The sequence below is a fragment of the Mirounga angustirostris genome, unplaced genomic scaffold, assembly GCF_029215605.1.
Source record: "Mirounga angustirostris isolate CCGP_5_RB_7025 unplaced genomic scaffold, mMirAng1.0.hap1 SCAF_11, whole genome shotgun sequence".
NCBI lineage: Eukaryota > Metazoa > Chordata > Mammalia > Carnivora > Phocidae > Mirounga > Mirounga angustirostris.
Window position 1 is genome coordinate 20,595,251 of NW_026991719.1, and position 26,378 is coordinate 20,621,628.

Below are 26,378 nucleotides of genomic sequence, written 5' to 3' on the forward strand. Positions count from 1 at the left end.
TGGGTTGAGTGTGTTGACAGTTTTTTTTTTTTTTCCAGGGATATTGAGGGTTTCTCCTCATTGGTGATATAAAAAGATATCTAATTTAATGATTAAATGTCTAAAATATTATTGTCTTTTGTCTTTGTGTGGCCTGCAGTATGACATTCGACAGAAGGCTTTGAAGCTCACAGCAAACAGTATGTATGGCTGCCTGGGATTTTCCTACAGCAGATTTTACGCCAAACCATTGGCTGCTTTGGTGACATACAAAGGAAGGGAGGTAAATGGTATAACATCTCTAAAAATGAGATTTTTTTTTTTTTAACTCTGACATGTTATAATGTGGGAGAGTCAAGTTTGTTACCTAGTTATATAGCGTCAAATGCCCCTTCTTAGGACAAATTCGAGACAGATAGTTTTTTTTAAGTAAGGATTTGTTCATTCCTCCATTGAGAGAGTATTGAGCATCTACTCTGTATCAGGCATTGTTATGGGGGTAGAGTGGCATGTGGTGGGGACTTGGGATGGGGAGAGGGTAGTTTGGGAAAATAGACTGTAAATAAGTGAATAAACAAATATAAAAATTAAGAGAACATGATAGAAGTAAATGTTATTCAGATAATTAAAACAGGGTGGTGGGCTAGTTTAATGTTAAGATGGCTAGTTTAGATTGGTCAGGGAAGGGCTCTTTAGGAGGTAATAGGAATGAGAGCAAAGTGACATAAGAGAGCTATTTTGGTTGCTGATTTTATTAGGTTGGAGAGTGAGGGAAAGGAAAAAATCAAGGAGTATGCCTCCATTTTAGTCCTACAGCTGGTTAGCTTATGGAGCCATATACTAAAATGGAGAAATCTGGGAGAGAGGGATTAGGAGTTCTTTTTTTTTTTTTTTTTTTAAAGATTTTATTTTTATTTATTTGACAGAGAGAGACACAGCGAGAGAGGGAACACAAGCAGGGGGAGCGGGAGAGGGAGAAGCAGGCTTCCCGCCGAGCAGGGAGCCCGATGCAGGGCTCGATCCCAGGACCCTGGGATCGTGACCTGAGCCGAAGGCAGACGCTTAACGACTGAGCCACCCAGGTGCCCCGGGATTAGGAGTTCTGTTTTGGCTTTCAGATTTGTAATAGATCTCTAGGCATATTAAGTAGGCAGTTGGATGTAGAATTCCACAATTCCAGGAATAGATGAGTAGTGGAGTTATGGATTGAGAGTTACTGGCTTTAGAAAGATGAGCCGGATACCAGTCAGATTTGAGATACTGTCACTTTGGAAACACTATAAGCTTTACCTGCTTTAGCCCCACACGCGTGGGTTTTTCTTAATTTGTAAAAGAATAGTTATGTTAAATACTAAATTCCATTTCACTCCAGTAAAGTATTGATTGCTGTCAGTAGATTTGAGACTACTCAGTCTTAAGGAGATAATTCATGGTTATGGGCAGAATGCTCATTTTGAGGGTGTGAACTCAGAATCCTATCACGTAGGGGTTGGCAAAACTATGGCCCATGGGCCAAATCCAACAGCCATCTATTTTTGTAAATAAAGTTTTATTGGAACACCCCCATACTTGCTATGTTTTGTCAGTGGCTGCTTTAGCATTACAATAGCAGAATTGGGTAGTCAGGGTTGAGACTTGCATGGCCTGCAAAGCCTAAAATATTAGCCATCTGGCCCTTTTCAGAAAACATGTTTCCTGACTCCTCCTTTAGAGTCTAGAGCAGCACTCTGGTGGACCTTGAGGTGGTGAAAATGTTCTCTATATAATACAGTAGGCCCAGGTGGCTAGTGAGCATTTGCTATCTGGCTAGTGTTGACTTGTGGAGGAACTGGATTTTGAGTTTTATTTAATTATAATTAAAATAAATTAAACTATTATTATCCACATGTGGCTAGTGGCTCCTGTATTGGTCAGTGGCGAGCTGGCTGGCATGAAACAAACAGGAGCTACAGAGCCACTCTTCCTTTTTTTTTTTTTTTTTTTAATTTATCTGACAGAGAGACAGGAGAGAGGGAACACAAGTAGGGGGAGTGGGAGAGGGAGAAGTAGGCTTCCCGCTGAGCGGGGAGCCCGATGCGGGGCTCGATCCCAGGACCTTGGGATCATGACCTGAGCCGAAGGCAGCCGCTTAACCGACTGAGCCACCCAGGCACCCCGAGCCACTCTTCCTTTGATAGCCCTGTCTCAGACTTGGCTTAGGGCGCAGTGAGGAAGGGCAAAACATGTATTAAACACCAGCAATATATGAGAAGCTTCCAGATGAATTACGTCATTAAAACCCCATAAGAATTCATTGATATGGTTCATAACATTCCCACTTTGCAGATGTGGAAGCTAAGACTCAAAGAAGTGAAGTATAATAAGTGACTGTTTTGAATTGGAATCCATATTTTCCTGATTGTAAGGCTTCCCCCATGGTAGGGTTGTCTGTCCCATTTCACCATATCTTTCATGTCTGTGCTTCTGCTTTATATTCTACCTCTTAGTCCTTGAAGGACGTCTTTTTCGATACTCATCTCAAGACACAAGCCCTTTTTACATGGGAAGATACAGGTAATTTAGGGGCTTGTTGAAGTGAGGGAAGGACGTTTTCAGTTTCTTAGGCTAAGTTTACTTTAAAATTATTTAAATTTTATTTCTGTGTATGTATCCAGTGGCTTCTGATAGAATACCATCTTATTTTTGTATTAGGAAATGCACTCACTATGCCCCAACTGGGTGATAATACATGGGTTGACTATTGAGATTGGATCAAGGTTACTCTTAAGTTTCTCATGAGAGGCAATAGTTGACAATTTACTCCCTTGGAGAGTGCCTCTTGCTGGTGGGAAATCCCTGTTGTTACATTTTCTGCATTGGCTCAGAAATCCACAAGCTTAAAAGGGCACTGTTGATAATGATAAGCCCCAAATTTGTCCAGCGATCTCCCCCACTTCCCTAATCCATTGTATTTTAAGGGCAATATTTTTGTTTAGTTTGATCTTTAATAGGGTCTTTAAACTCAATTTTAATTTTTCTTTTGTATAAAATATAGCAGTAACAAATCTTAATAAACTATAAAAAAAACCGCTCTGCTCTCTCCACTAAAAAACAAAGAGTTTCAAACAAATCTAGAAATAATCATATATGATTTAAATTCTTGGTTTCTCCTTTCCGTCTTGTCTCATTCCCCTTTGCTCCTTCTCACAAATAAAAAAATATAACAACTGCGGAAAGTTGGCCTTGAAAGTAATGTGAGGTTAATGAGAAATAATAATTACACAGTTGCTCCCTGGAAATCTTATTCTAGAAGAAGATTCAAAGCCACCTACAGAAATTATTTCCTAAAATAAAACTGATTGTTAAAGTATTGGTGATAATTATTAGCACTGGTGGATAGAAATATTCTCTGTGGTAATTGGTCTTTGGGTTTACTAGCATTTTCCATATATACTATTAGGCCTTTGTGATTTCAAACGTTTCTTGATTATTAAAGAGGTAGGAGGGGTGAAGTGTAAAATGAGAGCCAGTTGGCTGAGATTTGGAATACCTTTGTAACTTATCACACTTTTTTTTTTTTTTAAGATTTTATTTATTTATTTGACAGAGAGAGAGAGCGAGCGAGAGCAGGAACACAAACAGGGGGAGCGGGAAAGGGAGACGCAGGCTTCCCACCGAGCAGGGAGCCTGATGTGGGGCTCGATCCCAGGACTCTGGGATCATGACCTGAGCCGAAGGCAGCCACTTAACCGACTGAGCCACCCAGGCGCCCCTCACACTTGTCTTTTTTGTAAGAAGATGGAATGGACGAAATAATACAGTATCCTGAAGATCTTCGAAGTTGTTTGCTTTTCAAGTCCTTGTAGGATAAATTAGATTAAGGTTCAAGTGGACATGAATGAGGAAACCTGGTAGCATGTCATCTGAAAAGATTATAAAATTTTACATTTGAATATGGATTAATACCCAGTGTGGGGAGGCTGTAAGCCCCCTTCCTTTCTTGTTTTTAAGTCTGTTTTGTGTATGCTCAGTTTTGTTGGAATCATGCAGGTTTGGCTCTGGTGACCTAATAATTTCTGTAATCAAATGTATTATGGCTGCTAGAGTACTCAGGATAATTACTAATTGTACTTTCATAAACAGGTTTATAATAAAAATGCTAATAGATGTGTCAAATGGACATCAACATTGTCTTTTCCCAGGTGTGATCTTTCACACTTTAAACTCTTCTATGATTTTTAATTGCTCGGTAGTAGAGGAATTAGTTAATGGTTAAATTGTTTGAGGGACCTCATAGTGTGCAAGTTATTTAAAAATAATGAAGTCAGTGTTTACAGAGAAGTAATGGAAACTTTACAGACACTCGAAAGTGAATCGGTATAAATATCACCTGTATTTGTGTTTGTTCTCTATGTATAGAGAGACATAAGAAAAGATACTGGGCAAGTTGATAGCACTAAGTGGACTTAGATTTTAAACCCACGAGACTCGGTTGTCAAGTGACTGGTGTGGTAATTGAAGTGATTGTTCACTAGATGGCGATAGACACCCTGAGATCATTAATCAATTAAGGGTTTTATTCTGTGAACAATAGTGAAGGCCATTTAGTGACACAAATCTGTCCAAATTTTCGACTTTGATTAATTTTGAAACAGTTAAAGGCTAACACTGGACCAAAGGATTGTAATAATCTAATCTATTTGGTGTTTAAAATGATGATTTTTTTTTTTGAACTGTAAGTTTTTATTGATACGAACAACCACTGAATGTGTCATAGCAAGCAAATTCTTCTATCACATAGCTAAATTCATACATCTGGCCATGAGGCTATAATACATAACTCAGTCACAGTATCAGGCTAATCTAAAGAGAATTGAAATGATTTTGGTATATAATTTCACCCCTTTGGGTTTTTTTAAAAGGGATTTTAAACTTCCTCTTAACTTACAAGTGTACTCATTGCATAATCCTTAGTGTAATGGTAATATTTGTCTTTATGGAATAATTAGTACTGCACTCTGTTATTTCTCTGCTCTTGATAAAATGACTTTTGGTCTGGATTTCTGGTTGCATTTTAAAGTGAATATATGCTCTCTTAGTTGGATGTAGAGCCCATGTGTTGTTAGTTTCTCACCCGGTAGGCTGACATGAGTCTTTGCCAACCAGTTGTAGATTGCCTAGCTTTCAGTGGTGTTCAGAGCTGAAATTTGTGCACTTAGAAAATGTATCCAAATCATTGCATGAAAACATCGCAGTCTGGGCGAGCCTTCCTAGGACTCTTTTGGCATTGTGGCTAGCACCTGTCAGAAGCCCTTCGGAATGGCCCCCGGTAACAGAGGGCTTTAGTCTTGTTGGTGTCCATGGTGAAAGAGAATGAGTGCATATGGAGAATCTTATAATTAAGTGCTAAGGGAGACTTTCATCTGTATCTGGAAATAAGAGAAAATTTCACTTTTCCAATCTTTTTTCTTAAAAAGTGTAGTTTTTTTAAAGATAATTAAAAGCAGTAAAATATAGAGACATCTAAAGACTGATTCCTCCCATCCTTTCTCATTTCTTTCTCTTCTTCAAAGGTAACTGCTCTCTCAGGGTTCGTATTGTGCTTTTTCCCCGCGGTTTTTTGCTTTTACAACAAACGTTTATCTATACCTGTGGTGCATTAAAAATTTTTACCATTTATGTGTCATGCTATACATATTTTTTTTGCTGTTTGCTGAAAAAAAAGTAGAGCAGGGGAAAAGTAGGGGAAAAACCCTACTACATATTCTACTTTTTAAGTATATCCATGTTGATGCATTTTTAGATTTGATTTACTCATGTTACCTCTTGTATGATATTTCACTGGATCAGTAGAGCACAGTGGATTTTTTTGTTCTCCCATTGTCCATGTTTTTAGGTTTCCAACTATTCCCTGTAGTTTTTTCCCTTGATAAACAGTGCTACAGTACAGTGTCACAGGTGCAAGAGTTTCTGTCCTATATTACCAAGAGTGAAATCTGCACATCCACAAGCACTCTGTGACACTTTATTGGTAATAGCAATCATTTAATTTATCACAGCAGCTAATTCTTTCAAATAGCTAAATTCATATCTGTGTCCGTAGGACCACCGAACTTGATTCCCTCAGTCACAGTATCTGAGGTTATTCTGAAGAGAATCGGAAATGATTTTGACATGCAGTTTTGCCTCTTCAAATTTGTTTCTTTTTCTATTGAGGGATTTTAAATTCACTATAAACTTGTAAACATACTCCTTGCATAATCCTTAGTGTTCCATATCTTTGTCAGCACTTGTTTTTCTCAGAATTTTTAGTTTTCTCCAGATGAGTGTGAAATGATATCTCATAGTGCTTTTAATTTGCATTTCTGGATTATTAGATAAGTTGAGCATCTTTTCATTTGTTTGAACTCTTTGGTTTGCCTGACTTGCCTATATGTGTATATTTGGCCCCTTTCTTTGGCTCTTCTGTCTCTTGCTATTTCTTCTTAGGTTTTTCAAAGGCTAATTCTTGTTTGGTCATTTGTGTTGCAAATATTTTTTAGTCTCTGGCTTTTCCTTTAACTTGATTTGTGGTCTTCGAAAGTGTAGAGGTTTATTTTAATGCCAGATAATTTGATTTATTTTCTTAAGAAATCTTTTCCCTCCTCCATTGACACAGACTGCCTAGCTTTCAGGTTCTGTTCTTATTTAGATCTTTAATCCTTCTGGAAATTATTTTTTAGGGATGCTGTAAGTTAGGAACCTAATTGTATTTATCTCTTTGCTTCCTTATGGAGTTGTTGAACTTGTTCCTCTATTCTAGGGATCAGCAAACTGTGATCCATGGGCTAACTCTGATCCACTGCCTGTTTTTTGTAAATAAAACTTTATTGGTCCTGCGTTGGTGTTAAGCACAGCAGAGTTGAGTAGTTGCCACAGAAATTAAATGACCTGCAAAGCTTAAAATACATACTTCCTGGTCTTTTACAGAAAAAATTTGTGGACCTCTGGTCTAAAAGAGAGTCATGAATAATAGTCACTCTCCTTTCTAACACTGTCAGTCATAGTTGGTGAAAATAGAGGCTATTATAGTAAAGGTAGTAAGAAGGAAGGAAAATGATCTTTTGGACATATAGAGGGTTTGAAGTTCTTCTTGGCTTAGATTTTCCTAGGAGAACTTCTGTCAACCCAAATGGAATGCAGAGGAGGTCTGTGAATCCTCTGAGGTTGTATGCAACATTTTGTGTGTCTGTGCACATGTGTACATTTTTGGGGGAGAGGGTGTGTAGCATTTAAGAGTTTTCAAAGGGGACCCTGATGCAAAAAGGATGAAGAACTGCTGGTTCTCAATGTTTCCTTCCTACCGTCTTCTGTAGGTTGAAGGGAAACTTTTGCCTTAAAAATGTATGTTTTTGTCACCTAAAACACGGCAGTGTAAAGAATTTTTTGCCAGATCAGATCCATGGAAACGGGGGGGGGGGGGGGTTGGTCATAGGAGGAAAGAGTTCTACTTCTTTCTCCAGTATTCTCATAGCCACCGTTAAGACTACTTTTAACTTCAGCTGACCTAATAACATTTTGATTTCTTTTAAGGCTGAGATGAAGGTTTAATACATTTTGGCAGAATATATTTTATGTTAAAAAGAAGCAATATCCTTTTTCAGTGATTACAGACTACTTATCCCTTTTGAAGTTGTTTACATTATAAAATTCTAAGTCAGAGACACTTTTCCCTTTTTATTGTATTTCAGGGGTGCTTGGGTTCTAAGTTCTTCGCAGTTCTTCAAAACTGGTAATACTATTCAGCATTATTAATTCACGCATACTAATTCAGAATCTGTGGCGATTCAAATGAAATGAGTTGAAATTCTTCATAGTATAAGTTAATAGTTATTTTGGAGCCTCAGTTCTTTTCATATACACTTAAATTCTGTAGAAACACCTATTTCTGGTCAAGTAAGTGGCATCTTAAGTGCAGATCTTTTATATTAATGAACTTTGACTAACATCAACATTTGCTTGTTCATTTCTCTGTATCCTTTCTGAAAGTCGATGAAAGTAGTGTTGGTAAATATAAGAATAAGAAGACTAATTTGGAAATTCCCCATGGAAGACTGGTCTGAATTATGATAACGTAGACATTCAGTAATTTGAGAGAAATGTGATGTCAAGAGATTTCAAGTATATAGAATAATTCATACTTTATGATAAACAGTGTTGCACTTATACAAATAAACAGGTGGGTTATATTTATGCCTGGTTTGAATTTACATACTTGAAAACACTGGCATAATATTTCTTTCAAAATAGCCAAGACTTTGGACTTTTTGTTTTAATCTGAATATAGCTGACGCACAATGTTACATTAGTTTCTGGTGTACAACATAGTGATTTAACAGTTTATATTTTATGCTCTGCTCACCACAAATGTAGCTACCATGTGTCACCATACAGTAAGACATGGGAATGTAAGATGTTGTAAGATGACAAATGGTAGCAAAACTTTAGACTTTTAAAAATGAATTCAGAATACCCATATCCTTCTTTCTTAATAGTTGGAAACTGGCACCTCCAAGAGGCCTGGACATCCACCTGTGTGTACTTTTTTTCTTTTTTTTAAAGATTTTATTTATTTATTTATTTGAGAGAGAGAGTGAGAGAGAGAGCGCAAGAGGGGGTAGGGTTAGAGGGAGAAGCAGACTCCCCGCCGAGCAGGGAGCCTGATGTGGGACTCGATCCCGGGACTCCGGGATCATGACCTGAGCCGAAGGCAGTCGCTTAACCAACTGAGCCACCCAGGCGCCCCACCTGTGTGTACTCTTATGGTGCTGAACATTGGAAGGTATGTGTAGGTTCAGGAGGACAGAAGGCGGTTGATGTTAGAGGTAGCTGGGAAGAGGGAGATGAATGAGGTCAAGACCTGCCTGTGCCATGGGTTGGGGTCTGTGAGCATAAGGGGACAAAGCTTCAACAAAGAGATACTGATGGAATTCATTCTTTATCCCATTTACGTTGCCTGAAGTTTTGGGATGGTCGCCTCATCTTTGTCTTAGGCGAGCTTTGGAGAATCCAAGGAAGGTCCTGTTCATGCTGATCCTACAAGTGTTTGTCAAGAAGGAGCACCCTGCCCCCCCTCCTCCACACACATTATATACCCCCCGGGTGCCGGCAGCAATAACAGGTGGTCCTGGGGCTGTGTGGGCTGGCCTCTCCCATCTTTCAGAATCTTCTCAGTACTAACCCGAAAAGTGCCAGGGTTTGTTTTGGTTTTGTTTGTTTTGTTTTTTGTTTGTTTGTTTTGTTTTTAAGGAAGGTTGAATTTCCTTAGTCTCAATGTGAATTAGCGCCTTTTTATAACTCAAACATTGGGTGTTTTACTACTAGATTTCAGAGTGGGTCTGCATAAATTAGTATGAATACTTAAAAGTTTTCTTTTTGTTAACAAACAAAACAAAAGCGTACAACTTCACATGATTTCTGTATTCTGCAGTCTACACTTCCCTTCAGTTTGTGAGGGATTGCTCTCTGTATGTTTTGATGTTTCACCTAGCACCTAACTAACCCTCTGCCCCACAGAGTGGATGTTGGTTTGCTGTAACTCTGGGATCACACTGGCCTAGTAGCTTCTGCGATGATGGATGGGTGGATGTGGAAGAGATGCATTTTTAAAAATAAGATCTTGATATTTAAGCCTATTTTGAGTTTACAAGAATGGCTTGGATACTCAAAACAGGAAAAAGGATACTAGGTACTTTTTTTACTAGGCACTCTTATTTGAGAAGGCAGGGATGGTATTTTCACCTATTAAATTTTACCTGTTTAATTACTGAAACCACCAGGGATGTGGCTAAAGATGAAGAGATAAATGCTACAAGATTGATGTTGTGTCAGCTTGAGACAGAGAGAGTTTCATAACTCTAGCTCGACTCACAAAAGCGAGTCCTGGACATCTCCTCCTTTGTTCTCCAACCCTCACCAGAAACAGTGACTTTCTTTTAACCCAAATGCAGTCCTGTTTCTATATATGTGAACATTTTATATAAACCTGTTTTGGTATATGTTTCTTTTTCACAAGTTGCGTGTTATTTGACGGGTGTTCTAAAGCTCCTTGCTTTGGCACAGAACCAAGATGACAGAGCAGTAATGATTTTGAAAGTGCCATTCCCTCCTTGTTAAGAGACAAAAAGAAAAGTGTGAAGTTATTAACCACTATTCACCAGTGGTGTAGAAATTGGCGTAAGGCTTAATTGTCTCCTTCTACAGGCAGTCTGCATAGGTAATTTCCTGGATAATACTACTCTTAAGGAAAGGGGAAAATACCATATAGCTTTATTTTTTTTCTCCCACATCCTTTTTCCCCCTCTTTTCACAAATTGCAGATATAGATGGATTGAAGAGAAAGGATCACTGCTAACCGAAATATTGATCTTTTCTCCAGTTTGCCCTTGCCTCATCTGCCCAGGTAATAGATTTATGGGTGACAAGGTCGTGCTTGGCAGCCTTACAGGTTTCCCATCCCCCAGATGGTTCAGCTGCCCCAGTGTTTGAACCTGATGGTGTACAAGATGTCACCGCACTGTCTTCTTGCCTGAGCCATGCTGGGTACATTTATTGCTAATTGGAAGAACCTGCTTTCAGCAGCCTGCACCGTCTGGTGGCTTGAGCATACTTTTCACAGCAGTACAGTCAGACCCTTTAGAGACACGTCCATCTGAAATTTAAAAACAAAGCAAGCTGGTTGGGTTTTTTTTTGTGGCTCAGGCTTGGTTAACTGAGGGAAGACTAATAGAATTAGTGCCTTCTGTTGGTCTTTCATCCTTTGAGAAGTCAGTGTGAGCCTGTGTCAATTTGCCATATTGTAAATACTGTGTTAAATTACAGTGAGCTGAGTTTGGTAAGTTGTGGGAGTTTTGGAAGGTGGGGAGAAGAATGGCTTTATGTATGTGTTTGTGCTGAGAAGCTGTTTGATTTTAAGCCAGGGATTCCTGAGCCCTGTGGTCATCGTTTTAGAGATCTCGTACGTACTTTGAAATTTAGTGCCAGTGTCGGGTTGTATGCCTGTCCTTGCCTCATTTTTGTTACTAATTTTTTGATTGATTTGGCTTATGTCCCTTTTAAACTTGAATGTACTAGTCTCTCAGAAAAATTTAAAATTTTTCTTTGAAAATTCCCTCACTCTTAAAAAGCAAAATGAAATATAAAGCAACTGAAGTCTCTACTTGCATTTTGAAAAGAAGAGCAAAGCATGAATGATTTCCAGAAATGGTGTGGTGTTTGGAATTACTAATTCTTCTTTACACATTTGGGGCTAGTTTTCTACTACCTCTTTTTATTGGCTTTACTCTTTCACATTGGACAAAAAATTGTGGCTGAATTTTGAGGCTAAGGATGAGAATCTTCCCTTAGGGCTAGGAGTCGAGTGGGATGGGAATGGAACAGAGATACTCGGTTTCGGTCATAATTTGGAGTGTCAGGCATTTGGCTATATTTGTTTCAGGGGCTTTTCGCCCCTGCTGACTTAACCACAGACTATATTTTCAGCCCTGTGCAGGAGGGTGGTGTGCCTTCTGCAGGCAGGGAGGAGGAGGGTTGGGGAGGGGGTACTTGGGGAAAGGGATAAGCTCATGGGCTATTAATAATGTGCATTGTTCTTAAGGCCACATGTAATATTTCTGTGCACTGGCCAACAGGGTAGGGTGTATGTTCTATTTAAGTTGGACTGCCTGGCATGGTGCGATAGACAGCTGATAATTGTATTACAGGGAAAACTCGTGTATTTCTTTTTTTTTAAGATTTTATTTATTCATTTGAGATACAGAGAGAGAGAGCACGAGCAGGGGGAGAGGCAGAGGGAGAGGGAGAAGCAGGCTTCCTGCTGAGCCAGGAGCCTGGTGTGGGGCTCAATCCCAGGACCCTGGGATTATGACCTGAGCCGAAGACGCTTAACCATCTGAGCCACCCCGGCGTCCTCGTGTATTTCTTTCTTAATGATGTCCTGATGGGGCAGGAAAAATAACTTGTTTGTGGAAGATTGGCTTAGAGTGGGTGAATATATTTAATTCAGTTACTGATTCTTGCCTCATAGCCAGAAATTCTTCAAGTAATATTTGCTGAGTGTGTACCATGGAGGGAAATGGAGACAAATGACATTGCTTGTGACCTGCGGGCTTGAGACGAAAGCCTTAGGTAATGATTCCAGTAAAACTAGAGCTAGAGCTTAGGAGGCCAAACTCGTGATTCCTTACTAGTAAACAAGAGAAAAGATCGTCTGTGGGAGCAAAAACCATACAGAAAAGCTGGAGTATGTGCTGGAGAAAGCCTGGACTGGAAGCCAAGGGTGCCATACTCACCCACTTGCTTGTTTGCTTTATATGGCTTTGAGCAAGTCAGTCATTGTGAGCCTCTATGTTTTCACTTGTCAGAGAGTGCCAGATGATAATGATTCCTACCACATGCTCCAGTTACAAAGCACCTTAACAGTATACTATTGTTTCTCATAACAGTCCAGAGGAAGGTGCCAAGCCCCTACCGGTGTTGGGCATGGTGCCCATGTGCTGGGGATTTAGTGGTCAGTTTAAGTGTTCAAGGACCTGGTCTTCATGGAGTTTTCAGTCTGGTGGGTGAGAGCCATTAAGCAAATAGTCAAATGAATAGTCATGCTATTCTAAAGGAAAATAGCACTAACAAAAGGAATGCAAATTTCTGATTGCTGGTAACACAGGTCCTCTGAAGAATCACAGGTTTCCTGAGCCTCTGGTATTTGAGCTGAGATCTGAAAAGTGTGTGCTGGTGCTAACTCGTGAAAAGGATTGTAGGGATAAGCATTCCAGGGTGAGGAACTGAGGGAAGACTGCAATAGCTGGAGTGTAGCAAGGGAGGGAAGAGTGATGGGAGGTGAGGTTGGAGATGTGGTAGGAGTCCTACTTTGCAGGCCATGTTGAGCAAGGCGGCAGGCATTCAGCAGGTTCTATGTGGGGATGGAGGGATTGGCTCCCATTTGCATTTTGAGAAGATCACCCTGGCTGAGTGAGTTGGAGTGTTTGGAGTAGATAAGGGAAATGAATTAGGAGGCTCCTATTAAAGTATTCCAAGCAAGTGATGGTGGTTGCTTGGCTTGGCTGACAGGAGATGGGGAAGATACAGATATGACAGACATGTAAAAGAAAAGAAGTTGGCAAAACCTGGTGGTAGATTGGATGTAGGGCCTAGGATGGGGAAAGCATCAAGGACAACTCCGGAACAGCTCCTACTCCTGCGTGGCTGACTTGTGCAGGCAGATGGATGGGTTGTCTTTCACTGAGGTGAAGAGCACTGGAAGATGACCCGGTTTGGGGCCGGGAGAGGGAAAGATGAGCAGTTTGATTTGGGACATATTAATTTAGCAGATTGGAAATGCGGGAGTCATTTGGTGTGTTGAAGTAAATTGAGCCATGGACATGGATGAGATTACTTTGGAAGGGGAGAGAACAGAACAAGAAATGGGTGTAGGGCCCAGTTTTCCAGGATTCCTAGTGTGGAGTGGCTTGGGGGAGGAGGATGGACTTACAAAGTTTGCTATAGAAGAGCCACCAGAGAAGGAGAAAAGGGAGGAAGACGTGGTGTCATGGAAGCCAGTGAAGAGCTTCTTAGGGAGGTGGTGGATGACTGTCAGAAAGAGCCTGACAATAAAGAGTTGTGAAAATTTTCCATTGAATTTTGGAATGCAGAGGTGATCATGGACTCCGCTGGTGCTTTTTGAATACGGTGATGGTGGCGAGCGGAATTGCTGTAGGTAGAGATTGTAATTCTCCCCAGTTTGTGGTTGGGGGATTTGAGGCACAGAGAAGTAACTTGTAAAACAGTTCAACTAAGTGGCAGATCTGGAATCCAGGCCTAGGCCTGGGGGCCTTGCACTCCCTGCTCTTACCCCTCTACCTGCCATCTCCCGCCCACTAGCTTTCCAGGTGAGGCCCCGGTGAGTGCAACCCAGCGCTGCTTCTCCCCGAGCTAGGGACCCACTGAGTGCTTGCTTAACATCCCTGAGCCTCGGCTTCCTCATTTTTAGCAATGGTAACTATCCAGTGAAGTTGTTGGGTGGATTAAATGAGATGATGTTTGTCCATGCCTTGATATAGTGTTTGCTACATAATAAGTATTCAGCAAATGTTGGCTAAAAACTAAACACCTTATGTTGGCATGTCTGCCCTCTCTCTTCAGAGCCTCTCTTACCCCCTTCTACATTTTCTGTCACTGAAATGCTCACTGGTCTACTGTAATAAGGCCAAATTGTATGGTGTTGGTCAAATTGTTTTCTAATCTGTGTTTTAACTTTGTTGTTTCTTCTGTTTTTCGGGCCTTTGTCCACCTACATCACTAATTTCTGTGATGTCTTTTCCAGTCTTCCTCAAAACTCATTCTCCCTGACCTGTTTAACTTGACCTTGCTCACTGTTTAACTTAATGTTGTTAGTTTATATTTACATTTATTTAGTCTTACAAGTTTGATGTTCATGAGTTTGATAAGTTTATTTAGTTTTATGAAATAGATGTGGGGCCCAGAGTGGGTTTTTTTTTTTCATGTCCTTTAACAGTAATATTTCCAAAGTAGTTGTCTTCTTACCCCAGTCCTGAGATCCAATCATTAGTAAATCCTACTGCCAACTTTACATTCAAAATTTTCAGCTCAGACCGCTATCATCTCTGGCCAGGATCACCGCAGCAGTCTCCCTTCGGGGTCTCCCTTGTACTCTTGCCCCCTCTAATCCATTCTGCACACAGCAGCTTATCTCTATTTTTAAAGTGATTGCAGCATGTCGTTTCTAGCGGCTTCCCATCTTGGTTCACCTTGGCCTCCAAGGTCCTGTGTGGTTTGCCTCACTTTTCCAGTTGTCTTTTGTGCTACCCACCTGCTGCCCTCCCCTCCCCCACTTTTGCTCACCCCCACTGACCACCACTTTCTTTCAGTTCCACACACACATTTCAGTTCTGTCCCTCCATAGGGCCCTTATGCATCTGGGCCCCTCTGCCCAGAATGTTCCTCCCCAGGTTTGGTGCAGCATTGCATGTTTCTCTCTGTCATTAGATCTCAGCTTGTATTGCACCTTACTGGTAAGGCCTTCCCTGACTCCTCTGCCTAAATACGTTCATCCACCCCACTTCCAGCTTTCGTTTGTAAATTAAATTTTTTTTTCTTTTTTCCCATTATTTTTTATAGAGTAAAATAACCTATTCATGTGGCCATCTCCCAGAGCATTTAAGATTTTGTCATAATTGCTTCATATTTTCTTTGAATAAAAGAAAGCCTTACAGATAATTTGTGTCCTCTGTGTTCCCTTCCCCAGTCTCCTTCCCTCTCCATAGGCAACTACTGTTGTAAAGTTGATATGTCTGTTTCCTTTTTGTATGCTTTTGTTACTCTTGAATCTGCCCATTTAATTGATGTAAATGATACATCATTTTTGAGTTTGCAGCTTGCTTTTTTTCTCTTACAGTTGTCTTTATGAACTCTGTGTTGATACATACAGATCTGATCATTCATTTGAACTGCTCTCTACTATCCCATCCTAGGAACATTCTGTAGTTTATTTTTCCATTTCTCTAGTAGATGGTCTTTTAGGTTGTTGGTATTTCACTATTATGAAAAGTAGACCTTCCTGTGCTTGTCTCTTTATATGTGTGAGAGTTTCCTCTGTCCTATTCTTTTCTTGCTCAGCACCATTTTGTTCCCATTTTGGCTGTCATCATTTTGCATTCCCTGACTTGTTTTCATGTTTTTATTTCATTGTCTGTATTAGGTCATGAGCTCTATTAGGGTAGGGAGTTTGTTTTACTCAGCCATACGCATACAGCCCCTAGCTTGGACATTGGCACATAGTAGGTACTTGGTTGATACTTGTTGCATGAATTCAGCTACCTGCTTTCCATCTTTCTTGTATACTTCATCCCTTTGGTTTTTGAACTTGGGTTTTCAGATTATTGAAGAAAAGTGAACACTGATGAAATGAGTTGCCAAATCCTATGAGCGGTGAGTACAGGTGATTAGGTCATTCTGACATGCAGAGAACCTGAAAAGAAACAAAGTTGAAAAGCAAGTTTAAAATGTAAAGCAAGTTTGGATTAAATACTTTTTTCATCTCGAAATTTGGAGATGAGAGGACTTGGAGCCACGTAGGAGACTGGTTTTGGTGAAAGAAGCTCTGTTGATCACTTGTGGGTCCTTTGCACATCTTTAGCATTATGTATTATTACAGAATTGTGGGAGGCTCAGGGGATTTTGTTATTTTGTAAAATCATTTTACTTCAAAATTAGAAAATGAACAGCTATAGGTTACTTGTTTTTGGAGTGGGACTTGAGGTAGGCACAGGAGACACGGCCATAGATAAAGGGGCTTGAGAGGAAATCTGTTGATCTTTGAAGCACAATTATTTAAATCACTTTTTTAAAATGCCCATTTTTGGGGCACCTGGCTGGCTCGCTCAGAAGAGCATATGACTCTTGATCTCAGGGTTGTGGGTTTGAGCCCCACGTTGAGTGTAGAGATTACTAAAAAAAATAAACTTTTTTTTAAGATTTTATTTATTTATTTGAGACAGAGAGAATGAGAGAGAGAGAGAGCACATGAGAGGGGGGAGGGTCAGAGGGAGAAGCAGGCTCCCCGCTGAGCAGGGAGCCCGATGCAGGGCTCGATCCCAGGACCCCTGGGATCATGACCTGAGCCGAAGGCAGACGCTTAACGACTGAGCCACCCAGACGCCCCAAAATAAATAAACTTTTAAAAAGTACTCCTTTTTATTAGGGTCCACTGAATCAGTGCATGTGTTCTGTGCTTTGGTTTTTGAAACTGTTAAAAGTTTCTGTATTACGGACTTCAGATTTAACTCTTTGATGCTCACACACTAAATTCACTTGCAGAGAGAGGGAAGACGAACTCATAGGAGCCAACAGATTTACCTGCACCCCTCTGCTATTCTTAAAATGGAGATTGCTGCTCTAGTCACACCTGGGGCCTCATTTCCAGTATAGGGCATCTTATTCTGTCCTCTAGGAGCCTGTACAAACCATAACATTGAATCACTGTCAATTATATTGGGAGGTATTTATTAGAGAGAAACAGTACAGTTGTAGTTAGGTCCTCTGCTAATGAGTCCTGATTTATTCTTTTTCAGTTTAGGGTATATTGGGTCCCCCTCCCCCACTCAGTACATCGTGGCACATGTGACTGGCTCTTAGGTTGGGTGACAGTTATTGTGAACTTCCAAAGAGGATGAGGATCTGCTCTCACTTTCCCCTCTGTATGTAAATAGTACATAATTAGACACACAGCTCAATTAGGGATAATAGTAATAATAGTTAAGATACGTTAAACATTTAATGCTCGCCCAATGCCGTTCTAAGCACTTTATCCTAAGAGCAGAAACCTACCACAACATATAAGCAAAAAAAAAAAAACCAAACCTGTTCCATTTGTGTAAAATGTCAGAGTCATGTTACTGTGGGGTTTATGAAAAAGTCTTTTTCAATTTCTTTTCTGGTTGCTGTGTGTGTGTGTGGCAGGTGGCATGGAGGAGAAAATGTTTTCCTTTATTAGATGTATAGAAATGTACTGAACTGAGAAAATCTAAATGGTCATGAGCTAGTTATTTCCTAACACCCTGCCTGCTCCTCAGCCACCCCCTCAATAAAAGCTTCAGCCTGTTCCTGTACATGGGGACTGGGTGGAGGCTGGGGCCAATCCGCAGTCTTGAGTTAGATCTGAATTTGCCTGACTGTGAGGCAAGTTAGCACGGGCTTTTATGCTTCTGATCTCCATTTTATAGATGAGAGAACTGAAGTGGGACGATGTCAGTAGCTCGCCCAGGGTTGCCGGGCTAGTGAATGATAGAGCCATAATTCAAATCCAGGCCGTCTGAGCATTCTTAACTGCCCCCAGTGTATGTTGCCTGTGTTTTTTTTTTTTTTTTTTGCGAGTTTGTGTATGCCACAGGCATCCTGAGAGGGGAGAAAATAGTGTTACATCTTCACAGTGCTTGGAGCCATTTTGGTTTGAGAGGTTGTATGCCGATTAACAGATGGCACTCTGGGTTGGTTAGTATTTGCTGCCACTGTAGATTTTCCGTGCATGTGGACACTCCTTTTACTCCCACAGTCCTGTGACGCCAAACATGAGGGAATTTGAATGGTCATGATCACTGTGGCCCTAGGAATGAAATTCTTTTTTTTTTTTTTTAAAGATTTTTTTTATTTTATTTGAGACAGAGAGAATGAGAGAGAGCACAGGAGAGAGGGGGAGGGTCAGAGGCAGAAGCAGACCCCCCGCTGAGCAGGGAGCCCGATGCGGGACTCGATCCAGGGACTCCAGGATCATGACCTGAGCCGAAGGCAGTCGCTTAACCAACTGAGCCACCCAGGCGCCCCAGGAATGAAATTCTTAAGGATGAGGACCAGGTGGGGAATCCTGCATGGAAAGACAGGGATGAGGGGGAATACTTCCTTCTGTCGTTATGTTTCGTGGCATCAATGGTGGTGGTGCCATCCACCACAGCTAAAACTGGGATGGTTCTGGAGCATGTCTTTGTGTAGCTTGTCTGTGGTGCTGGCTGCCTGTTACAATGGCGGAGGTCATAGAGTGTTTGCCGTAAGCAGAATAAACAAATAGGTCCAGAAAAATGTCTTCAGTAATCTTTGCTTGATGAGCAGTACCTAGAGGTTGTTGAAAACAAATGAAGGGGATAAAAACTCCCCTAACTTTTATTTACCAGTCAGATTGCATAGGAAAAAAATAGCCTATTTTTAGACCGAGGCTCCAATTATGCTAAGCCTTGAGGATAATGAAACAGTCTGACACAAAAGAGTGTGGTGACGCAAGTTTGTGTGGTGAAATTCCAAGACATTCACTGACTTTTTAGGATTCTGCACAGTGAATATTAAGCTCCTGAAGTGTTTGTTGCCCAGAAACAGTGCTTTATTCTTTTACATGCAGCGGAATGAAGTGAACCTGTGTTGTAATTTGTTTCTTGCACAGAAAAAGGGAGAGTGAGCACACATCATCTATCCCTGCACTCTATCTCTGGCCTCTTGTGTGTCCCTTTTATTTGCTGAGGACACTCAGTCATGCTGTTGTTAATGCTGCATATTGCCTCCTGTTTTGAGTCACTCTAATTTTTCTGCGTGTTCTGTGACGATGAGGGTCTCCAATTTTTCAATTAATTTTATGTTGCAGATGTAGCAGAATTGGGAGGCTTTTTCCTGCTGCTCTTTCTTCATTCTGCATCTGAATTACCCTTAGCTTTTTGCTCCTGTTCTTTTTTTTTATTTTTTTTTAAGATTTATTTATTTATTTATTTGAGACAGAGAGAATGAGAGACAGAGAGCATGAGAGGGAGGAGGGTCAGAAGGAGAAGCAGACTCCCTGCCGAGCAGGGAGCCCGATGCGGGACTCGATCCTGGGACTCCAGGATCATGACCTGAGCCGAAGGCAGTCGCCCAACCAACTGAGCCACCCAGGCGCCCTAGCTTTTTGCTCCTGTTCTTTCTTAATCATGTCAGGTGACATCTTTCCTTGGAACTTATTAGTTTGGGGGATTTAAGTGAAATGCATGCTGGCACAGGGCTTCATTGGCTGCGTTGATGGAATTTAGCCATTGGTACTTTCCAGTCTCACATTGCCTTTCTATTTACAGGTTTGGTAATGGGCTTTTGGGTTTTTATTCTGCTGCCTGTGATTGTCTTCCAGAAAATGAAGCTGAGGTGCTCAGTGCTCATGTGATGCAAAGTGTAGAGCTTCCTTCCAAGGCACCTTGTTTCCTTACTCCCTGAATTGAATCCTGCTATAGCTTGGGTCCTAAGGAATCTCCTGGAGTCAAGAGCTCTGCCATCTTCCACTTAGCCTCAGAGTTTTCTTTTTGAAAGCGGTCACCGGAAGAACAAGTGCAGGAAGGCAGAAGGAAAGAACTGTCAAACCCAAGAAGCCAAAGTTGTGAGCTCCTGGCACTGGTGGTTGATGGAAGGCTTTGAGGAAGTGGGGGAGGGAATGGCCTGTGGAGGAGATGAGAGAGCTTCTCATTAGATTAAGACTGAAGTGCCTTGGTGTGACCTGTGCAATACCAGAAAACATAACATAGCCATCAGATGATTGATAAGGATGGTGTGGTTAGATGAAGGGGGAGCTAGGAAATGGCTCTGGCTGGGTGCCTGCTATCCACATACAGTACTTACTCAGTTTCATTTAATCTCCCGCAACCCTGTGGGTAGGGAATATTATCTTTTTACAAATGAGAAAAAAGTCTCAAAGGGATTGAGAAAATTGCCAAGGTCTCTTTACTTATAAGTGGCTCAAATGAATATGGCAGTTTACAGCTGTCCCGCTCTTCTGAAATACAGGAAATACAGACACCAACAGTATTTATCTTCTTACGTTTGGTAAATAAAATACCTGGTGGTCCATCCACTACAAAGGTTGCGATAGCTTTTTTGTTACTAAACTTCAGTAGAGATCTCTTAAAACTGTAGATGGTCCAAATTCAGTTTGGTTTTGTGGCCTACTAGGTGCCAGGTGCAATATTGAGTCCTGAGGATCCAAGAGTGAGTAAGACTATGGTTTCTGATCAGAGTCTGAGTCAAGAGTGTGGTGGAGGAAAAGGAAAGACGATGACCTGTAAAGAAATACGTTACCATATGATTAAGATATATTTTTTAAAAAGGAGGTAATTACCTGGAGGTTAGAGAATGATGTCCACGTCCATAGAATAGTTCCTACTATGAGTTCATGGATTCTTTGGTCATTGATTGCCAGGACTTGCCCAGAGAGGTATGGGATGCTGTTTTTGTTAGGGGTAAAGCTGAAGAGAAACCGTACATTGTTGTCACAACCTTGGGAGTCTTTCTTTTCTAGCCAGCAATCTGAATTCATGTGGGTAACAAAGTTTTTGGTTTTGGTAAATGAACAATTTTGCATTTCTATAGCTATTAAACTTTTTTTTCCTTTACTTTTTAAAAGTTCGTTTATTTAAGTAATCTCTACACCCAGTGTGGGGCTCAAACTCAAGACCCTGAGATCGAAAGTCACATGCTCTTCCGACTGAACCAGCCAGGCGCCCCAGCTTTTTCTTTTCTTAATTTTGAACTCTTCTCACCCCCTTCTGTAACTGGAGGGCAGAGGGGTTTCTAATTCCAACTTAGCACATAACTGTCATTCAACAAAAATGTTTTGCCATGGGGCAACAGAACTTGAAATCTTCCTGTGATTAATTCGTATTGATTTTTTGGGAAAGAGATAGAAGGGGATTCATTTTTATTGGATAAAAAGCTGCCTCCTCACCTCAACAACAGCAAAAATTACAGATAAGTCATTAAGTGTAAATCACAGCCCAAAATAAGTGAAAAAAATTTCATAACTTAGGTTTCTTTTATAAATTTCATCTTCCAGCCAGATGCATTCCATCTCAGCCCAGAATGCTGGCGGTATTTGCAATTCTTAAACTGTGTTTCACCCTTGCTATGTACTACGTGCTCCACAAAGAATAATGCAATTATGAAATGACTTGGTAATCTCTGAGGAATCCTGGAAAATAGGTGTTCCAGAGTCTGCCAGACTTGGAGACCACTGCCCCTTCCTGGGGCAAACTGATTTCAGGTCTTTCTCATCATGGGAAGATGGCAATTGTAGGGAGGGTGTCAAGAATCAAAGATGAGTCAGGATGTTTTACATGCTCTCATTCTCTAATAAACACAGTATAAAGCAGCACTTGAACATAGCCCTTGGCCTGATAGTGGGATTCTGTAGCGCCTCAGACATTGAAAGGTGGTGAATCTTTCAGTGCTTTTTTCAGGGCAGAAATAGCAAAGTCATCAAAGCATAACTCTTATATTTGGGATGCAAATTACATATAACCATGTCAGGATTTTCTTGAGAGTTTCAGTCTAGAAGACCAAAGACAGTGTTGATTCTGTTTCCTAAAAGGTAACTCAAGGGAATTATAAACTAGTAAGCTATACAATGCAATTCTAGAAAAAATTGCTCAGCAGTTGTTTTTCAGCATTTTATAGTGAGGGCTAAGAATTAGTATTGGTTCACCAAGAACAGGTAGTGTAGTTAATTTTGTTTTTTCCTTTTAGGCTTAATATTGGGTGGAACCACATGAAAGTGGTAATCTTGAAAATTGAAAGTAGTTGGATATCAACAGTTTCATAGCTTCATTCTAAGAATTTTTATTGCATTTTTTTCTGATAGTACAATTAGTGTATGTTCATTAGAGCATTCTTAGAAAATAAAGGAAAATAAAATTTACTCATAACCTAGCAATCTATGTTTAGGCATTTCTTTCTGCCTTTCCCTATGTGATGATGTTCACAAGAATATTATTTAAAAAAAACATAATTTAGATTATAGTTCATTTTGGTAGAGTATCTGACTATTTATATTAAACCTATAGTAAGCCTATCCCTGTAATATTTATAGAAACGGAATTTTTACTGTTATGATTTCAGCAAGTAGATGTCACATCATTTATCTATAGCCCTATTTTAAGACATGTTGCTTCTAATGTTTTACTATTATAAATAATGCTGTGATAAACATCTACATGAATCTTGGTCCACATCTCTGATTATTTCCTTAGGATAAATTTTCAAAAGTGGAATTTCTGGGTGAAAGGGTATGAACTCTTAAAACTTATTTCCAAGTTGCTTGCCGTAGATGTACTCTTTTATGCTTCCATCAGCAGTGTGTGGGGGAACCTGTCTTACTAAAATCTCACCGTATTAGCTATTACTTCTAAAACCAACAGAAGAAACCGGATAGGCCAATTTTAGATTTCCATTTTTGATAGGTTTTACTAAATATATAATTTGATTTTGATTTTATCAAAGGACTTGAAAATGTTTCTCATAATGTCATTAGGGTCCAGTCAAGCCAGTGTGAACTGAATGTGGGTAGAATTGGGGGAATCTCTAGTTTCCAAACAGCTGGATGCTAGAGAGGTTTTTTTAGTGGAGTTTCAACTGGTAGGGACACTTCTGTTATCACACGTGGTGAGGCTCAGTGACACTGTCCTGGTGAGTATTACTTGTAGAGACTTAGATGAAAACAGAAAATGCAGTTAGCAGATTTGCAGGTATGTCACAAAGTTGAGAGGGCTGGCTGTTTGTTCTCTCCAGCCAGACTGGGGGCTCTTTAAACAAAGGAGCTAGAGTACTGAGAGCATTTCTTCTGGAGTTAGCCGTGTGGCTTTGGGTAGTTACCTAACCTCTCTGTGCCTCAGTTCCTTCATCTCTAAAATAGAAATCAGCAGAATACTTACCTCACATGTTTGTTTGGAAGATTAAATGAGTTATTAAGTATAAAGCACCGAGAATAATTCTTGGCCATTTAGTAAAGGATCTATAAAAGTTAGCTGCTTTTGGGGTGCCTGGGTGGCTCAGTCGTTAGGCATCTGCCTTTGGCTCGGGTCATGATCCCAGGATCTTGGGATCGAGTCCCATATCGGGCTCCCTGCTTGGCGGAGAGCCTGCTTCTCCCTCTCCCACTCCCCCTGCTTGTGTTCCTGCTCTCGCTGTCTCTCTCTCTGTCAAATAAATAAATAAAATCTTTAAAAAAAAAAAGCTGCTTTTTACTGATGTTCATCGTTTCCTCTCTTAAATGGTAGATAACACATACTTCTTCACTTCATGAATGAATGACAGAATCAACATCTTAGAGACTTTGTAGGCAGGTAGAATGGGCCCATACTGCAAATGAAATGTAATAGGCAAGTCTTACATTTATGTTTTATAATATTGGACTGTTGTGTAAAGAAAGGGTTGAGATTTATCCTGGGTAGCTCCCTAAAGTAGAGAGGAGTTAACTGACAGAAATTTTCTTTCTTTCTTTCTTTCTTTCTTTCTTTCTTTCTTTCTTTCTTTCTTTCTTTCTTTCTTTCTTTCTTTCTTTCTTTCTTTCTTTCTCTCTCTCTCTCTCTCTCTCTCTCTCTCTCTTTCTTTCTTCCTTCCTTTCCTTCCTTTCCTTCCTTTCCTTCCTTTCCTTCCTTCCTTCCTTCCTTCACTAATTAGCTCTACTACGCAGTGGAGTTGCCCTTTCAGGTAGTGGAAAAAAATCAAACAGAAACTTCCAGACCATTGCAAGTATATGATAGAAAAGAGAAGCCTTCTTTGAACCAGAGGTTAGGCTAGATGACCTCCGAAGTCTCTTCCAGCTGTAGGCCGGTTCTGTGATTCTGAGTGGAATATGTAGGATTATCTCAAAGCATGTAGTAAGGCCCTATAAGTGTATCATTGGAAGGGTTGATGCTGTTAATCCGGACACAGCTCAGTCCGGCCCTCCCTGCTTCACTTTCTTTCACCTGTTGTATGTCAGCCTGGCAGTGGCCCATTGCCCCACTTTATGCCATCTTAAAGCCTAGCCTCATGTCCTAGGCTGCCCCCTCCTCCACAGCAATGCCAATGGGACGAGTATTTGGAACAGGGGCACATTTTTACATTTTTGGGTAAACAAAATCAGAAGAAAAATTGTTGCTTGCAAAGTGTATCTCAGAAGTGTTTAAAAAACCAAGCAGAAGATTTGGTGCATGCTGGATATGCTTTTGTTGTAGCCTTCAAAGGGGTCGAGGGTTGATTTCACCTTTTGCTCAAGAGTTCTGGGCTCCGGGCTTCTTACTTGCCTGGTGTCTCCCCCTAAGTGTAGCATCAGTATTTAATCCCCTGGGAGGGTGTCACTGAGCCCCTACTGTCACACATTCTCTTTGGGCTTATATACCTTGGGCTGAAATGGTTTTTCTCATTATGAACTCTGATCCTTTGCCCTTAAGCTATTTAAAGGTAGCTTCCAAATCAAGTTAGAAAGCTGGCTTGGGAGCCCAACGGTTGCTTGCTTTCTTACGGCTCTATGCCGAATGATTTCTGACATGTCTTGTCATTGTTTTGTGCTGCTCTCCCCATTTATAATATTTGGAGCATTGGCTTTTTGCCACACTTGTCAAGGATTTATGGGAGTTAATGACATGTAGTGTATAAAGTGCTTTGGGATTCTTTCATGCAACTTGGTATTATCTTGAAAGCAAGAGGTTTAACTGTTCATTTGTTAGATAACTAGTGGGATTTTAAACAGATGTAATCACACCATGTCTATTATTTAATGTATTAGGGGATAAGCACCAACTTTTACTGCTCAAATTTTAAACAAAGTGGCATTCTCTCTTTTTTTTTTTTTCCCTGTTTATAAAACCTGTTATTAGGAAATGCCTCGGGAAAAATTGGGAGTCAGGGTCCTGAAAAAATTCTTCAATTCGTGTTTTTTAATGTTCTGGTTTGTCCTTAGTTTTGTTGCCTGGCACTCAGTAGTTGGAGTGAAGAACTCATGGCGCCACCATTGTGCTGTGGCTACCAGGGAGCGTCTGTAGCTTTGTCATAGAGATGTTAACTGAGGTCCATGCCGGGCAGTGTGCAGCCCAAAGGGTTGCTGCCCTGTGTGCCAGGTGGGTTAATATGTTTTAGAGAAAGCATCTGTGGAATTTTACAGTGGATATTCTTTTGCAGCCATATTAATTTTACCCCTTTTGAGTCGTATCGGTTTACCACCCAGAATCTAGAGCATGCAAATGCATTATCAGAGTGATTTGAAACAGTTATGACACACAGGGAGTGAACTTTATGGGGATGATTCCATGCTTTCAAGGCCTAGGGTCTCATTGCATATATTTTGAGTTAGAGCGGTAAGCCTGGTGCCTTAAGAGGGCTTTGCTTCTCCTTTTAATCTTTGGAATTTATGAAACCAGCGGCTTTGTGGCCTTCAGTAGGAGCATTCATGTAGAGCCTGAAGGCCCTTGGAATAGTGAAGCCAGAGAGAGGAATAGATCTGTTTACTCTTGTCCTTGTGTTGAGTTAATGTGTATAGTGTAGAGCTCTGCAAGGTAAAAGTGAGGATTGTAGAGCTGGAATACATGGACGATTTTTTAAAAGATTACTAAGCTTTAGATTTCTGGACTCATTTAGGCTGAAAGGAACCTTAGTCCAACCCCCTTGTTTTATAAATGAAAAAGTGGAAGTCCATAGGGTCCCACTAAACCAGAATCAGGACTGATCTAAAACCCAGGGGTCTGCCTTCCCACACCAGAGCTTGGATCTTATCATTCTGATAACTGCCATAGAACACCACTGCAGCGTTTAGAAAATACTGAATCATCATATAAGAAAATGACTCTACCACTAAAATAATGCAGTTGTTGAGTCTGTAATCCAAGCAGGTTTTATCATTTGTATTAAGTAACCTCAGCTGTTCCATAGTCTGTCTTTGGAAAGTCTGAGCTATTTATTTTGTCCACCTTTTACCGAATGCTTACTCTCTTATTGCCACTTAAAAGTCATCTGGAAGACTCATGCTGACAATGTAATGCACGGTGAAGGAAGGGGGTCAAGTAGGAAAACATAATTATTGCATGCACGGTCTCTTTAAAGGCTGTTTTCCCTCCTCT

At 40.5% G+C, this 26,378-nt stretch overlaps 1 protein-coding gene across 3 annotated transcripts in view; it reads left to right on the forward strand.

The window, feature by feature from the left end:
* Nucleotides 1-26,378, forward strand: part of POLA1 (DNA polymerase alpha 1, catalytic subunit) — a 296,400-nt gene that overhangs the window by 57,745 nt on the left and 212,277 nt on the right. For all 3 annotated transcript variants that reach the window (XM_045876010.3, XM_045876011.3, XM_045876012.3), the window contains exon 26: nucleotides 140-262. In XM_045876010.3, coding sequence (XP_045731966.1) covers nucleotides 140-262 — 123 coding nt within the window. The remainder of the gene's footprint in view (nucleotides 1-139; nucleotides 263-26,378) is intronic.